General features: G+C 46.4%; 1 protein-coding gene across 1 annotated transcript in view; it reads right to left on the reverse strand.

Moving 5' to 3' along the window:
- Nucleotides 1–16860, reverse strand: part of XPO6 (exportin 6) — a 231999-nt gene that overhangs the window by 135737 nt on the left and 79402 nt on the right. Inside the window, 2 exon segments of the mRNA XM_033963538.1 lie at nucleotides 5595–5704; nucleotides 7129–7255. Coding sequence (XP_033819429.1) covers nucleotides 5595–5704; nucleotides 7129–7255 — 237 coding nt within the window.

Genomic DNA, 16860 nt, shown 5'->3' on the forward strand with positions numbered 1-16860 from the left:
CTATTCTTGAGTAGATATAAATGAAAATGGAAAGGAATTTCATAATCAAATAAAAGCAAGATTTTCTTGAAAAGAAAAATCAGAGAGAAGCCAATGCTATGGAGCATAAAATCAGAATGACATAGTGGCTTACTGTGAAGAAAAACAACCTACTGATAAAAATATTTGTAATATTCTGTAAGATCTCACGAAGGCTAAAAAAGTAACATTATAAGCTTTAAAACAAGAAAATTAGTTAAAAAAAAAAGGGACGCATATTATCAAAACAATATGCCAGTAAAATGAAACCCCTCAAAGATTTAACAAAGGAAAGTGAGAATGGACTTGTGTAATATCCTTGTAAAAACTAAAAATTGGTTAAGTGGTTTTAGTGCTGTTTTCTTTTTTTTAAGTCTCCTGAAGAGGAACTTAGTAGGGTCAGAACACAATGATAAAAGGGGGCCTGAGCCCATGAAAGCGCATGTGTCGAAGGAAAGTAGTTGAACTTTTAACTACTGACCCTTGGTAATGGCTCATTAGAAACTGGGGAACCAAAATATATAAAATGTTACCCAAATAAAATAAGGAATGGAGCTATGATAAGATGTGATCCCTAATATAACTGCCGTATGAAACAAGTATCTACAACGGTGACAGGAAAATCAAAGTAAAACGCATGTCACTGAATTCCTGTACCCTTTTATCTTAGAGGAAACATGGGTAACCTGAGCTTAGCCATGCGTTACCCCTCCCCCACAAAAAAAAAAATCAAATAATTTACTCCTGAGCCAGTGGCATCAACTAAAGGTAAGGAGATACCGTAGAGTTGAATGTGACATAACTAACCAAAGAGGCAATATACCTGCAGAGTTAAGGTGCTGAACTGAATCTTCTTAGAAAAATGGTCACCAACAGCAGAATGGTAACCTCAATATTTGCTCAACACAATAAAGAAAAACAAATGAGGTGAAATAAAATTGCTGGTCTGAGCTAATATTAGAGCAGTGTTCTTCAACCACCGGTCCATGGACCAGTTCCGGTCCACAGAAATTTCCTGCCGGTCCACAGGGCCAGCACGTGCATCAGGCCCAAAACAGTGTTCTTCAACTGCCAGTCCACGGTGCAATCGATGCAGCGTTATCTTCGAGCAAGCTCCCTCTTCCTAACTGATTCAGTGCACAAAGCCATGGGCAGTGGCTCCTACGGGCATCCTGCGCCTGAACCGGAAGCCTTCTCTCTGACGTTGCAATGTTAGAGGGAAGGCTTCCAGATGAGGCACGGGATGTGCAAGGTGCAATTAGTACTATTATGGGGGCGGGGTCTGGGGAGGAGATTGGGTAGAGATGGGCGGGGTCTGGCCCACGACTTAGCCCAGTGTTCTTCAATCGCCGGTACATGGACCAATGCCGGTCCACAGAATAATTCTTTTATTTCTGACGGTTCATAGATGTAAAGAGGTTGAAAAACGAAGACTAGCAAGAACCAACAGAGACTCAAAATAAAATCCTGTGTGTGGATTTTGAAATGTACAACCCAGAGAAAACGTGCGAGAACAGTTCCCGCACTCAAACCCATTGAAGGAAATATGAGTAGTTAGAAAAGCACACCACCACCTTTCCTACAGAAATATAGAAGCACCAACCACTCTGTCCCTCTGCAGTAGTCCTGAACTCTTCTTATCGTAGTAAAAGCAAGAAGTAAAATAACTCTGCGAGACCATTAAGAAATGGTTGTAGTAGAACTATTATTACCTCATGTTCATTTCATAGGTTTAAAAAAAAAAAACAACAAACAAACCCCAAAAACCCCTAACCAACCAACCAAACAAAAACCGGTAAGACAAGATTTCCATTGGCTAAATCTATGTTGATCTGTCTCATTAAACTATGACTATATGTTCCACAATTCTGTGGGGTTGGGAGAGGGGACATAGTGGTGGCAGTGGCAGCAGCTGCTCTATTTCAGATTACATGGGGGTGTCAGAAGCCTTGACTCCTCTCCAGGAGCTGGCTTTTTATCAGCCCCTGCTAAACTTCCTCCTCAAAGATGCATCATTCCGTTATGGGACATGAAAGAAGATGCACCTCTTACTTCACACGTAACTGACTTACACCACTTGTGTCACCCAGGCCATTGAATGGCTTTCAAATAACCATCCCTGGTTACTCATTGGCATGTGCTGGATTTGAATTGGTAATATAAAGCTATGTTTTCCAACCTGTCGTGGAGACACATTTAACTGGTTTATTTTCCAAGATAGCCATAATATGAATCAGAAAAGATCTGCATACATTGATGACCCAGTGTGTGAAAATCTTATGCATATTCAGTACAGTTATCCTTAAAATCTTTTAGAGAAATGTTGGAAAACACTGACTAAAAGGCTGAAGGATCTAATTCTGTGCCATCCCACTAAACTACACAGCACACTCCCCTCCTCAAAGATTAGGAATTCTAAAAGTAGAGTGCTCTTTCTAAAACATAACAGGTTTAGAATCAATTTCTGCGTGGGAACAAGGGCAATACATCATTTACTTCACTTAAAAATAAAGGAGCTGAAGCAGATTTGTTCCCATGAAAAATCATTAGCTGTGACAGGTTCACAACACCACATGCCTTTGTGTTGGATTGAAGCCAATGTTCTACTATATACTTGGAAGAAAAAGTCTTCCCACTCTCAAGGCTATAATTTGGGATCCATTTGCATCCTCTTTTGCCAATCTCCATTTCAGTGCTAAATGGATAGCTGCTAGAAGGATATTTGCAGTCAAAAATACTATTTGCATTCTCTAAGGCAGTGTTTCTCAATTCGGTCCTAGAGTATCCCCTTGCTAGTCAGGTTTTCAGGATATCCACATTGAATAGGCATGAAAGTAATTTGCATATAATGGAGGCAGTGTATGCAAATTTCTTTCATGCATATTCATTATGGATATCCTGAAAACCTGACTGGCAAGGGGTTACTCCAGGATCGAGTTGAGAAACTGCTCTAAGGCAGTGTTTCTCAACTTCAAGCCAAGTAGCCCCTAGACTGAAAAATTTTCAACCGAGTACCCCCCAGCAGCAACATAACAAATACAGGTTAATGTAACTGGCATAGAGACCAGTCATACTTGGCATGATTTGTTATATTTCAGACTCATATAAACTTGACAGGTAGTGTGTCATTCTTTCAAATTGAGTGAAAACAATGACAATTAGGGCAGTTATTTCGATAATCTTCTTTCTAGTAGACAAACACTCTCTCCCTGAACCTGTGGGTAGTTCACCTCGTCTTGCGAGAACTCTTGTAGGGAGCTTCATTTTCATTCTTTTTTGCTCCTCCTCCCTTACCTCAGGGCTGACCATCTCTTCAGTTAGTAACAAAGCAGAGTCATCCCTAGAGAGGAAACAGAAGAGGAAGGGGTAGATGGAAGCTCCCCGAGAAACACGTCTTGTCTGTTCATATCATGAAACATCTCAGCAAACATATTACAGATAATCAAATTAAGTGAATCAGTCAATAAGTAAAAAGCAGCCACTTACAATACCCACATCACTCCAGCCTATGCAGCATTTCTTTCCCTCCCTTCCTAGTCTGTGCAGCACTTTCTTACGCTCCCTTTCTGGGGCTCCTGTGGGACTGTACCTTGTTTTCTATGTTCAGCCGCACTGCTGTCCCTTCAAAGGCTGGCGGCAGCTCGTCCTACATGCGTTTGCATCGGAGGGAAGGCTTCTGGGTCAGCCACTGGCAGTGTGTAGAAAGAGCTGCCGGCAGCCTTTGAAGAGACAGAGCAGTGCAGCTGAACAGAAAAAACAAGGTACACTCCCGCAGGAGCCACAGCAAAATTAATTCCATCCCCTGATCAGAGATCTGGTTGTAAGTCCACACAGTCGTTAAACGGGTAGGTTGTTAAGTGAAGATGATCTGTATATTGATGTGCTCTACTCTCTCTCTCATTTATAGTAAACAGGCCTTTTCTCTCCTTGACTTTTCAAGTAGGAGTCTAAATTATGTAATGACAGCATGCTCAACTCTAAAACAAGTTTATCACCTTATTGTCTGGGAGATGTTTTCAGATCAAGAGGGGGCCTTCTGAGTTCTCTAATAGCTGGCTGCTACTACTAGCACAGAAAATCACAAGAAAGATTTTCAGCCATTGGACAACTGGGAGTATCACATGAACCCAGTAGCAACTACAAAAGAGCAAGTTATGTCACTGGAAGCCCACCCAAATCAAATACTATAAGGAATCTAATATAATAAAACCCTTACTCGCGCACGCGTAGTTGAAACGGCGTGATCCCTGTCGCCATGATTTGTGCTTCCATGGCCATGTTCCATGTGTGGTGCATGCGCGGCGGTGGAGTCTGTGGCTGATTTTCGGCGCGTAAGAGGAGCCTGCAGTGCTGATTTTACTCATTGCCGACGTCGCTTCCAGCCTAGGGCAGGGAGGGAGGCTTCAACTCACTGCTCATGCTTCCTTCGGGCCTTCCTCGCTGCCGGGTCCTGCTCCTGCCTTCGCGCAAAAAGCGACGAAGGACCGAAGCAAGCAGGACCAGCGAGTTGTGAATGCTGCACTACCAATGGCTGTGTGAGACCCGAGAGGAGAGGGAGGGGGATGAGAAACGCTACTGATGGCTGGCCTACTACAGGACAGGGGGAGCAGGGAAGAGGTGCTGCTGGACAGGGGAGAGGTAAAAGGAAGGGAAAAGGGCTACTGCTGGACAGGGAGAATTGAATGGGTGCTGCTGGACAGGGGGAGGTAAAAGGAAGGGAGAAGGGCTACTGCAGGACAGGGGGAGCAGGCAAGGGGTGCTGCTGCACAGGGAAGGATGGGAGGGAAATGCTGCTGCTGCTGCTGCACAGGGAAGTGGGGAGGGGGAGAGGGAAAGGGGGCCAGGGAGCAAACTTGCTATGCTTTGGGGGGAGGGATGTGCTAGGGGGCAGGCAGTAATCTTGGTTTGCTCGGGGGTGGGAGACAGAAGGGGGTCACAGAGAGAGACAGAAAGAAAGGCAGGCAGGCATGAGGCCACAGAGAGAGACAGAAAGACAGGCAGGCAGCGCACGAAAACGAAAGACAGATCCACATAGAAAGACAGCGGGCAGAGAGAGAGACAGAAAGCAAGAAAGACAGACAGACAGGGAGCCAGAGAGACAGAAAGCCAGCCAGCGGCCAAGGAGAGAGAGACAAAGAAAAAAAGACCGACAGACAGTGGCCAAGGAGAGAGAGAGTGAGAAAAAAAAAAAGACAGAGAGCTAACGGCCAAGGAGAGAGAGAGAGAAAGAAAAAAAGACAGAGAGCTAACGGCCAAGGAGAGAGAGAGAGAAAGAAAAAAAGACAAGACAGCTCACATGGTAAGTTTTCATTAAATTTTGTGATCTGTTAAGTCTACACATCTATTCTAGCACCCGTTAATCTAACAGGCTTAAACACTAGTATTTATTATAAACAGGGAGCACTGTATATTAAAACTGAACTACTGCGCCCCTCCCCCCCCAAAAAAAATATGTAGTACCAAATAGTATTTGTAGTATCAGACAAATTCTACTACATAATATGCTAATATATTTCTTGGTTTCCACCCTGGCCATAAAACAGGAAAGCAATATGTCATAATTAAGTATCACTTACCTGTTGAGTATAACGTCCTTGTTGGCTAGACGACTCTTGATTTTATTGATTAAATAATCCAAAAACAGTGCCCAGATGTCCAGGCATGAAAAGTAACCTTCATGTGTTGGCTGAAATCAACAAATAAAATCTCTTGAAGCAACATTACAAAGTACATGTGAGATTATCAATGGTCTTCTGAAAGCAATATGATGAGGTGAAGGACTAACAGTCAGATCACAGGGCTGGTTTCTATTACACAACTAAGAGCCTCTTGTATCAAGATGAAAAGTGCGAGCTGGCATGGTTGAATGGGCTTCAGAGCATTTGCCGTGCGGCATTCGCTACCGCAACTTGATAAAAGAGGCCCTAATTCACTAAGGTATTAAGGGTCTTCAAATACCAATTTTTCATGGGTTTTTTTAAATGACACTGGCAATATCAGTACATAGAATAAAATAGAGGTCTTGTATTCAAAACAAAGTTAAGCATTGGCTGCATACATGAGACCATAGATATGCATAAGTTAGGCCAGAAAAATATGAGGCCTAACATGTGTATAAATTATCTAGAGAGCAGCTGAGTTCTCATTCACCAGGTAACTTTTGTTTCAGATATCATCAACCTCTAACCCTATATATTGTACAACAGCATTCATCCATATAACTACTGCCACTTAAACAAAAAAACAAGTGCAATAGTGCACATTTATAGTGCGACACTGCAAATGGAGGAAAAGAAAATTTGCCAAATTCTTACATGTCTGCCAATGGAACTTGGTGGAAAGACATGGTGACATGTCTCTCAGTGGGGTAGCAGAGGCTATATGTGGCTGTGTGGAGAACAGACTGGTACTGTGTGTATATTTGTGCCTATCTTTCTTGAGAGCAAAAGTGTGATGCAGTGTGATGTGGTGTGCGAGCATGCGTGGTGTGCCTCTTGGCATATGGCTTTCTGACTTCCTTTACTCATGCTCTTCTCCTTGGCCCCCCCAAACTCAATTTCTCAACTTTCTACTTTCTTGCACGCCTTCTTTCCTTCCATCTCTCTCCCCCTCAGTCTCCATGCTCTCAGTTCCCCTCTCCCTCATTGATATATTTCCCCAATCTCTTCTACCCCTCACCTATTCATTCCTTCTTCCTATCTCACGAGATATCTCTTCTCTGTGGCACTCTCCCTTTTTAATCCTTTCCCCTCTCCACTACACAGTTGTCTCCTGCTGCCACATTATCAGAGAGCCTCTACTCATGCATTTCTGAATGTGCAGTTTCCTCCTCTTTTGGCCCCCAGTTCAATTGGCTCCATTCATACACATAACAGTAATTCCAAGGGAGAACATTCCCATATCTGAATGCCTTAAACCTCCTGCTGTCTATGTTCCATGGTGTGGTAGCATCAATTAAGTCTGCTTTTACTCAGCTGAACCCAACTATAGTGAGTCACCATTGCTGCACAAAATTTTATTGTCGGACAAGTTCTGCCCTTTTATCCTAAAGTCTAACAACTTAACTCCATATCCCACTATACACACTACTAAGAAGCTTCTTCTAAGTACCTGGTGAAAAGTATATTTAAAGAGCAGAGCCAGAAATTCAACCACAGGGAACTGAGAGTTGCACTCAATTCTTCTTAAGTGTACATTCACAAAGAGGCGCAGGAAATCTGTAAATTTTTCCACATAGCTAAAAAATCAAAAAGGGAAATCCAAATTAAACATATGATTATGGAAGAAAACAAAGTGAAAAAAAAAAGAAGTATTTATTTACAGCCCTTTGTTAGAAGTTAAAAAATGCAGGCAGTTTTGACAATTAAAATATAAATCCCTGCAACAATTACCTACATGTTGGGCAACACTTCATTCCATTAAACACCTGAAACATAGCAGAAAAGACAACCTAGTCAAAAGGGACTTAACAATAATGTAACAAAATCCCAATCACCTTCAGGTGACACAGTTAAGCATAAAAAAAAGAAGATCAGTATGGCATGGAGGTCCAAGCCTAGCTCAGCAACATGACTGTGAACTGAACTGATTAAGGTGTCTTACTGATTACAGATGGACTCTTGCACAGTGCCAATCACAAAGCAAGGGAGCTGAAAAGCAATAAGAGTTTAGTAACTAATGTACCTATTTTTAATTTTCAAGACTTACAAAAAGTGCATACAAATATGCATACAGATACAACAATTAACAGCACTTGTATTTGGACAAATATTAAAACAAATTACCCTACACCTTCCTCCCCCCCCCCTTTTCGCTTCCTCCCTATCTGGATGTGTGTGGAAAACTAAGAAATTCCAGGAATTAAGGATTTTACCAATTTAATCAATCTGCTATTTAACATATATTTCCAACAGACCCCCATATTTCTTTAAACCTTTTATTGTTTCCCAATTGTTCTGCATTCATTCTTTCATACCTATAACACAAACAAGGTGATTCCCACCAAAAAGAAAAGTTTAGCCTATCATAATTTTTCCAGTTCTTGATTATCAATTGCATGGCCACCCCCATCATAATCAGAAGAAGTCTGCTTTTATGTGTGTCAATTGGACATCTGGGTATCAACAATGTCCCAAATAAAACCACATCATAACACAGTGGCAGAGTGACACCTAAAACCATGTTAATTTTTCCCTGAATTGCTTTCCAAAAATTAAGTATCAATAGACAATAGAATAACAAATGATGCAGTGCCCTACTTCAAGGTGACAGTGTCAGCATCTATTAGACTTGGAATTATTCAACTTTTGCAAACGAACTGGGGTCCAAAAAATTATATATAACAAAAAGAAACAAGTTTGTCTCATAGATGCTGACATCTCATTCTCCAAGTCAAAATCCATGGCCATTGTGTAGCAGAAATATGCTGCTTTGTTTCTATACTCCAAATGTCTTTTAAGCTTGTTTTAGGTTTTTTCGCCAAATATTCAGATATTAATTTGTACCACTTAGCAGCCTGATGCCCTTGAAAATATGTCTGGAAACATAGACCCGGCAAGCTGTACTGATTTTTTTTTTTTAATTTCTTTATTCATTTTATATCTTACAACAAGTGTACAATAAATATCGAACAAATATATTACAATACCACTTGAAAATCTACAATATCATACAAGAAGATTTAACCCCCACCCCCCCTCCCAAATTCAAATACAACTATATTATATCTCAAGAAAATAATATCTTATGTCATTCATATATATATTCTTAATGGAAAACCAAGAATCCTCCCATCCCAAATCAACATGTGTACTAAAATTGGGAAAAGTGTAAATTATTCATTATAATTTAATAATGGTCCTCACACATCCTTAAATTTATTATAATAACCTTTTTGCACTGCCAACGCTCTTTCCATTTTATATACATGACAAACTGAATTCCACCAGAAACAATACTGATTTTTTAAGTTGCGCCAGTGAGGGAACCCTTTCTGAATGGCCTGTTTCAACTACAACCATTTATAACCTTGAGACTTTGATATGCCAAATGATTGTTGTAATTGTAATAAATTTACAATTTTCCCATTTAAAATTACATCATCTAGAGCAGCGGATCCCAACCCTGTCCTGGAGGACCACCAGGCCAATCGGGTTTTCAGGCTAGCCCTAATGAATATGCATGAGAGAGATTTGCATATAATGGAAGTGACAGGCATGCAAATATGCTCCATGCAAATTCATTAGGACTAGCCTGAAAACCCAATTGGCCTGGTAGTCCTCCAGGACAGGGTTGGGAACCACTGATTTAGAGCAGTGTTTTTCAACCACCGGTCTGTGGACCGGTGCCGGTCCACAGAAATTTCCTGCTGGTCCACAAGGCCAGCACATGCATCAGGCCCAAAACAGTGTTCTTCAACTGCCGGTCCACGTTGCGATCAATGTGACATTATCATCGAGCCAGCTCCCTTTTCTTTACTAATGCAGTGCACAAAGCCACGGGCAGTGGCTCCTACGCGCGTCCTGCGCCTGAACCGGAAGCCTTCTCTCTGACGTTGCAATGTCAGAGGGAAGACTTCTAGATGAGGCACGGGACACGCAAGGAGCCACTGCACGCAGCTTTGTGCACTGCATCAGTGAGGAAGAGGAAGCTGGTCTGAAGATAATACTGGGGGGCGGCATAAAATGGCTAGGCGGGAGCAGGCCAGAAGGTAAGGCATAGCATGGAGGGAGGGAGACAACAAAGATAGGGGGAATGATTTTATTTTTGAATTTTGTGATTGAATTATGTCAATTTTGAGAATTTACATCTGCTGTCAATGTGCTTTGTGTAGTTTAATTTTGTGGTTAACCATTATGTGTTGTTAATAAGATTATATTGTGTATCTGTGAAAAAAGAATAGAAAAAATAGTGTTACAATTAGTACTATTATGGGGCGGGGTCTGGGGTGGAGATTGGGTAGAGATGGGCGTGGTCTGGCCCACGACTTAGCCCAGTGTTCTTCAACCGCTGGTCCACAGACTGATGCCGGTCCACAGAAAGCACAGTTACTTACCGTAACAGGTGTTATCCAGGGACAGCAGGCATATATTCTCACATGTGGGTGACGTCATCTACGGAGCCCCGATGCGGAAGCATTTTCAAGCAAACTGATTGAAGATTTAAGTTTGCTCTGCTGCTCCACGCATGCGTGGCCTTCCTGCTCCACTAGGGGGGTGCATCCCTCGTGGTCTCCAGTTCACTTAACTAGCAAAGAAGCCAACCTCGGGAGGTGGGCGGGTTGTGAGAATATATGCCTGCTGTCCCTGGATAACACCTGTTACGGTAAGTAACTGTGCTTTATCCCAGGACAAGCAGGCATGATATTCTCACATGTGGGTGACCTCCAAGCTAACTGAAAAGGGATGGAGGGAAGTTGGCAATTTAAGCAAATAGATTTCGTAAAACCGATTGGCCGAACCGGCCATCGCTCCTGGACAGTGAGTCCAGACAGTAGTGGGAGGTGAAGGTATGAACCGAAGACCACGTGGCAGCCTTGCAGATTTCCTCGATAGGTGTGGACCTGAGGAACGCTACGGAGGCTGCCATCGTTCGGACCTTGTGTCCCGTTACTCGACCATGCAGCGTGAGACCAGCCTGAGCGTAGCAGAAGGAGATGCAGTCGGCCAACCAGTTGGACAAGGTGCGCTTGGAGACTGGGTGACCTAACCGGTTTGAGTCGAAGGACAAAAACAATTGTGGGACTTTCCGGTGTGACTGAGTATGTTGGAGGTAAAAGGCCAACGCTCTCTTACAGTCAAGAGTATGGAGCGCCACCTCTCCGGGGTGAGAGTGGGGCTTGGGAAAAAACACAGGCAAGACAATGGACTGATTGAGGTGAAAATCAGACACTACTTTAGGCAAGAACTTTGGATGGGTGCCGAGTACAACCTTGTCGTGACGGAATACCGTGAAGGGTGGGTCCGCTACCAGAGCTTGTAACTCACTAACCCGCCGGGCGGAAAGTGAGCGCGAGCAGGAAAAATCATCTTCCAAGTGAGGAATTTTGATGGCATTTGTCTAGGGGCTCAAATGGAGGTTTCATTAGTTGAGCCAGAACCACGTTAAGATCCCAAACCACCGGGGGAGGTTTGAGAGGAGGGTGGACATTCAGAAGACCCTTCATGAAGCGAGAGACTAAGGGATGGAGCGAGAGGGCTTTCCCTTCCAGGGGCTGATGAAAGGCCGCAATCGCACTGAGGTGTACTCGAATGGAGTTGGTCTTTAGGCCGGAATGAGATAATGAAGTAAATAGTCAAGGACCAGAGGGACGGGGACCGACACCCGGGTCCTGGCTGTGGGAGGAGCACCAGGTGAGAATCTGGTCCACTTTGGGAGTAGCAGGGTTCTCGTCGAGGTCTTTCTAGAGGCCTCCAATATCTCCTTGACTGATTGAGACACGGGTAGAGCAGTCAGGGGAAGAGAAACCAAGCATTCAGATGAAGAGATTGAAGATTGGGATGCAACAGCGAACCCTGACCCTGTGATAGTAGAGAGGGAAACAGAGGCAGAGGCAGTGGATCTCTGACACTGAGTTGAAGTAGAAGGGAAAACCAAGGCTGGCGTGGCCAGCGAGGGGCAATCAGGATCAGGGTGGCTTGTACTGTTTTCAGGTGGACAAGCGTCCGCAGTATCAGAGGAAACGGCGGGAACACGTACAGGAACCTTCCCTCCCAGTCGAGGAGGAAGGCATCGGCCTCGAGCCGGTCCGGGGAGTACATCCGGGAGCAGAAGAGAGGCAGCTTGTGGTTGTGGGGGGATGCGAATAGATCTATTTGAGGCGTCCCCCACTTTTCGAACACCTGTCGTAGGGTCTGAGAGTGCAGTGACCACTCGTGTGGCTGGAGGGAGGCGGCTGAGTCTGTCCGCCAGACAGTTTGTTCTCCTTGTATGTACACCGCTCGAAGGAAGGTGTTGTTGGAGATTGCCCATTTCCAGAGGCGCAGGGCTTCCCGGCAAAGGGACCAAGGACCCTGTTCCCCCTTGTTTGTTTACGTAGTACATTGCTACCTGGTTGTCGGTTCGGATGAGAACCACTCGGTCGTGGAGCAGATGTTGAAAAGCTACAGCTGCGAGATAGATGACCCGAAGCTCTAGCACGTTGATGTGGTAGCGACGGTCTTCTGCTGACCACATCCCTTGAGTGCGTAGGCCGTCTAGATGGGCTCCCCAAGCATACTCCGACGAGTCCGTGGTGAGTATCTTGCTGTGGGGTGGGATGAGGAAGAGCAAACCTTTGGAAAGATTTGAAGAGTCGGCCCACCAGCGGAGCGATCGTTGCAAAAGAAGGCGTCACTGTCACGGGGCGGTCGATCAGTCCCGGTCTTGACGCCTACTAGAGAGGCCAGGGTCCATTGAGGAATTCCTCAGATGGAGCGGGCGAAGGGTGTGACGTGGACGGTGGAGGCCATGTGGCCCAGAAGAAGTCATCATCTGCCGAGCTGATACCGAGGTCAGCAGGGAAAACTTTTGACTCAGACTTACTAACGCCTCTAGACGCGGAGGGGGGGAGGAAGGAACGGAGGCGAAACGTGTCCAGCGTGGCCCCGATGAACTGTAGGGACTGGGAGGGGCGTAGTTGGGATTTGGGAAGTTTATCTCGAACCCCAGACTTTGTAGGTAGGTAATAGTCTGTTGGGGATCGCTGAGATAACCGCTTCCCTGGACAGGGCTTTGATCAGCCAGTCGTCCAGGTAGGGGAATACCTGGAGGCCCTGGGAGCGTAAGGTTGCTTGGCGACCACCACGAGGCACTTGGTGAAGACCCGAGGTGACAATGCAGAGGCTGAAGGGGAGTAGCACGGTATTGTAGGTGCCAGTTCCCCTACCTGAAAACGCAAGAACTGGCGGTGAGACGGGTGAGCACTGGGACATGTGTGTACGCCTCCTTCAGATCGAGGGAGCAGAGCAGTCGCCCTCGTCGATCAGGGGGTAGAGGGTCGGTAGGGAAAGCATCCGAAATTTTTCCCGTATCAGGAATTTGTTGAGGTGTCTCAAGTCTAGTATTGGGCGTAAGTCTCTCGTTTTTTTCGGTACCAGGAAGTAACGGGAGTAGAAGCCCTTCCCCCGTTGGATCGGGGGAACCTCCTCCACTGCTCTCAGGCGAAGCAGGTATCGAGCTTCGGAGAGGAGTAGGGGTAGCTGCGTCCGGTTGGGAAGGGCAATTCCTTGGGGGGGTTGTCCGGAGGGAATGGCCCGAAAGTTGAGAGAGTATCCTGAATGAGATCACGCCAAGGACCCATTGCGTCCGACGTGACTTGTTCCCCAGCGAGGGGTAAAAGGCTTTGAGGCGACCCCCGATGGGAAGGAGGCCTGGGACTATGGCGGAGGGGGCCTGCCCCCTTCCGCGTAATCCCGTCAAAAGGACGGGGATGGTTTGGTAGTAGCTAGGCGTTGGGACTTGGGCATGGCCCGGTGGTGGGCTTTGCGGACGCTTGGGTGGAGGCTGCGAGAAGGAAGGAGTGGATTTTATGTGGGTAGCGGCGCAGAGGGGCCCTATACGGCTGGACGCGGGCGGTTTGGGCTTTTGTCGGACCGAGGGAGGCAAACGAGCGTTCGTGTTCGGAGAGGCGTTTTGTAGCCGCCTCGATAGTGTCATCGAACAGTTCTTATTCCCAGCAGGGGAGGTTAGCCAACCGGTCCTGTAAGTTGGGGTCCATGTCGACCAGGGCGTAGCCAAGCTAGTCGTGCGCATGGCGATAGCAAAGGCTAGCCTCTCTGGAGGGAGAGTTCGAAGCCATCGTAGGCCGCGTGGAATAGATGGAGGCGTAGGTTGGAGAGGGATTCCAAAAGCAGGCTAAAGGCTCCTTGGCAGGAGGCCGGCAGGTCAGTCTCAAAGGCTCTCAGTAGTCCAATGAGGTGTTTGAGGTAGGATGTGAAGGTGAAAGTGTAGCTTTGCACCCTAGAGGCCATCATCGCATTTTGATATAGTCTCCTGCCGAACTTGTCTAGGGTTCGGCCTTCTCGGCCTGGGGGGACCGCCGCTGAGATCCGGGAGGGGTGAGCCTTTTTTAAGGAGGATTCTACTAACAGTGACTGGTGGGAGAACTGTGGTTGTTCAAATCCCGGAAAGGGTACTGTACGGTACTTGGCCTCCATTTTGGAGGGCACGGCTGTGACCATATAGGGGATCTCCAGGTTCCTGAAGAGAGTCTGTTGGAGTATCGGGTTAGGCGGTAAGCGAAGGGACTCTCTGGGCAGTGATGGCATATCCAGTTCCGCTAGGTACTCTTTAGAGTATCTGGAGTCGGACTGGAGATCTAAATTCAGAGCGTGGCCCATGTCCTGGACAAAGCGTGAGAAGGATGGTCGGGATGTTCCCGAGGCCCCGTGCGGGGTCGGTGAACGAGACCTCCGTCGGGTGGAGAAGGAAGGGGAGGCTTCCCTCGAGTAGCGAGGTTCCTGCTCCGATCCAAGCTCCGAGACCGGGGAAGCACTGTGAAAGTGTTCCGAGGTCGTGGATCTCCGACGTCTCGAGGAGCCCCTCGGAGACGATGCCGGGGTTCGGGGTACCGATCAATGTCGAATCGGTGACCTCGACCCGGACTCCCTCGGTGAAAGCCCGAAACCTCGGATCGGAGCCCCGGTCCGAGGGGGAGTTCGGAGGATGCGTGGGTTGGAGAGTGATAACTCTGCCATCCTCAGCGGTCCCGTACGAGGTGTAGGTGAACGGCCTCGTAGAGTGGGGGAACCCCGGACCTTCTTAGAGGTACGGCGGTTTGAGGTTTCTGTCGGTTTAGCCCGACGTTTTGCCCTGTGGCGGTCTGTGGAGGGAGAGCGCCTCGGGTGCCTCGGCGAGGAGTCCGAGGAGGATGAGATGCAGCGAAGTTTGCGCACTTTTCCCCGAGGTGGCTCGACGCGAGGCTCAGGCTGGTCTGGCACATGCGGGGTCGAGGTCGAGGCAGAGGCCGGTTGTAGATGGGCCATTGCAGCGGACAGCTCCGATGAGATCATTGCTCGGAGTAGGTCCTGGAAGACGGGCACGGACAGCATCGAAGGCATGTCCCCTGCCTCGGTGCACTCCACCGGGGGCGACCTCGTATCAGAGTATTCCCGTGTGGTGGAGGCACGGCCCGAAGGCTTGGAGGGCTTCGTCGGGGCTGTAAGCATGGGACTTCCGCCATGCGCAGCCGGTGTCCCCGAGGTTGGTTTCTTCGCTGGTACAGAACCTGAAGAGGGAAGAGGGGACTTACCCGGAGCCGAGGTTTTCTGTTGTCCCGAGGGCTTCGGAGTCGAGTCTCGAGGCGATGCCGAGGTATTCGGGGCCGAGGTCAAGGCCGGGGCGGAGGCCGGAGCCGACCTCGAGGCCGAGGTAGAGGGTTGGTCTGGGGCGAAAAGATCCGCCATGCGGGCTTTCCTTCGACGGAAGGCCCGGTTTTGGAAAGTAGCACACTGGGGACAGGAGTCGGTTGGATGAGCGGCCCCCAGGCAGAGGATGCACCGGCGATGCGGGTCTGTGATGGAAAGAAGCCGCTCGCACCAGGTGCACTTTTTAAAGCCGGTCAAAGGCCGGGACATAGAATCGAAAGTGGCCGCGGCTCGAGTAGCCACACGGCCACGGGGACCCGGAAGCCTTCGGGTCGGTCAAACGAAGCAGGAATCAAGTTGAAGAAGAAAAAATTTCGCGCACAGCGACTTAAACGATGAAAAACAAGAAAAATTGCGGTGCTAGAAGGCAGTTGGGGCAGAGCCTGAAAAAACACGACTTCTAGGCTCAGCGGAAAATTTTGAACTGGAGACCACGAGGGGATGCACCCCCTAGTGGAGCAGGAAGGCACGCATGCGTGGAGCAGCAGAGCAAACTTAAATCTTCAATCAAGTTTGCTTGAAAATGCTTCCGCATCGGGGCTCCGTAGATGACGTCACCCACATGTGAGAATATCATGCCTGCTTGTCCTGGGATAATAATTATTTTATTTCTGCCGGTCCATAGGTGTAAAAAGGTTGAAAAACACTGATCTAGAGCACGTATGCCTGCCTACAACCAATGTTTACAGAGGATTTTAGACTCGCCAATTTGTATCTTGGAGTTTAACCATAGGGATTGACATGTAGATTGTTGTATTGGAGTAGGAGTTAAGGTAATTATAAATTTTAATGTAGTCTAGGTGGAATGAAGAATATTGTCCTTCTATATTCTAAGAAGCTTGATACTCAAAATATGGCTAAGATGTGATGGGGCTAAAAGATGACGTTCCAATATTAACCAATCACTAATTTGATACAAGAATATTTGTTAAAAAATTCACCAAAAACCCGTAGTAGCCAGCCACTGGAGTGATAGATCTGGTTTACAGTGAAGAGATAATAAGGTTCCAGAACAAAAGAACACAGGATCACTTCTATTTGCAATGCCTACCTCCTTTGTTGATGTAGAACTTAGTTTCTTGTTAGAGATGCAACTGTTACAAGTGGTAATTAATTGTAAAAACTTACAAAACAAAAAAAAACCCAACCCTATTTGTAGGGCCACCTTTGAGGGGGAAAATGGGAAAAGTGATGCACAAACTACTCATCTTCCTCAAAACAATGACAAATCTAGTTTACTTATTGGTCATGACAACCAATAACAGAAAACTAGTGGACATTTTTTTCCTAATTCACCTCTAAATTAGAATCTCAATGTTCTAACAGATGACTATAATAATATATTTGTCTCTGGTAATTTGAACTTCAAACTGGCTTTTCACTTTTGAAACAGTATCACAATATAGTAAGGGCAATCATGTCTAGTAAACCAGAGCTGTTGGTCTCCATGTTTGGTATATTGCTATAGTATCTCTTTATTAAGGACAAATCTGGTCTT

This window comes from Geotrypetes seraphini, chromosome 11 (genome assembly GCF_902459505.1).
Source record: "Geotrypetes seraphini chromosome 11, aGeoSer1.1, whole genome shotgun sequence".
Taxonomy (NCBI): domain Eukaryota; kingdom Metazoa; phylum Chordata; class Amphibia; order Gymnophiona; family Dermophiidae; genus Geotrypetes; species Geotrypetes seraphini.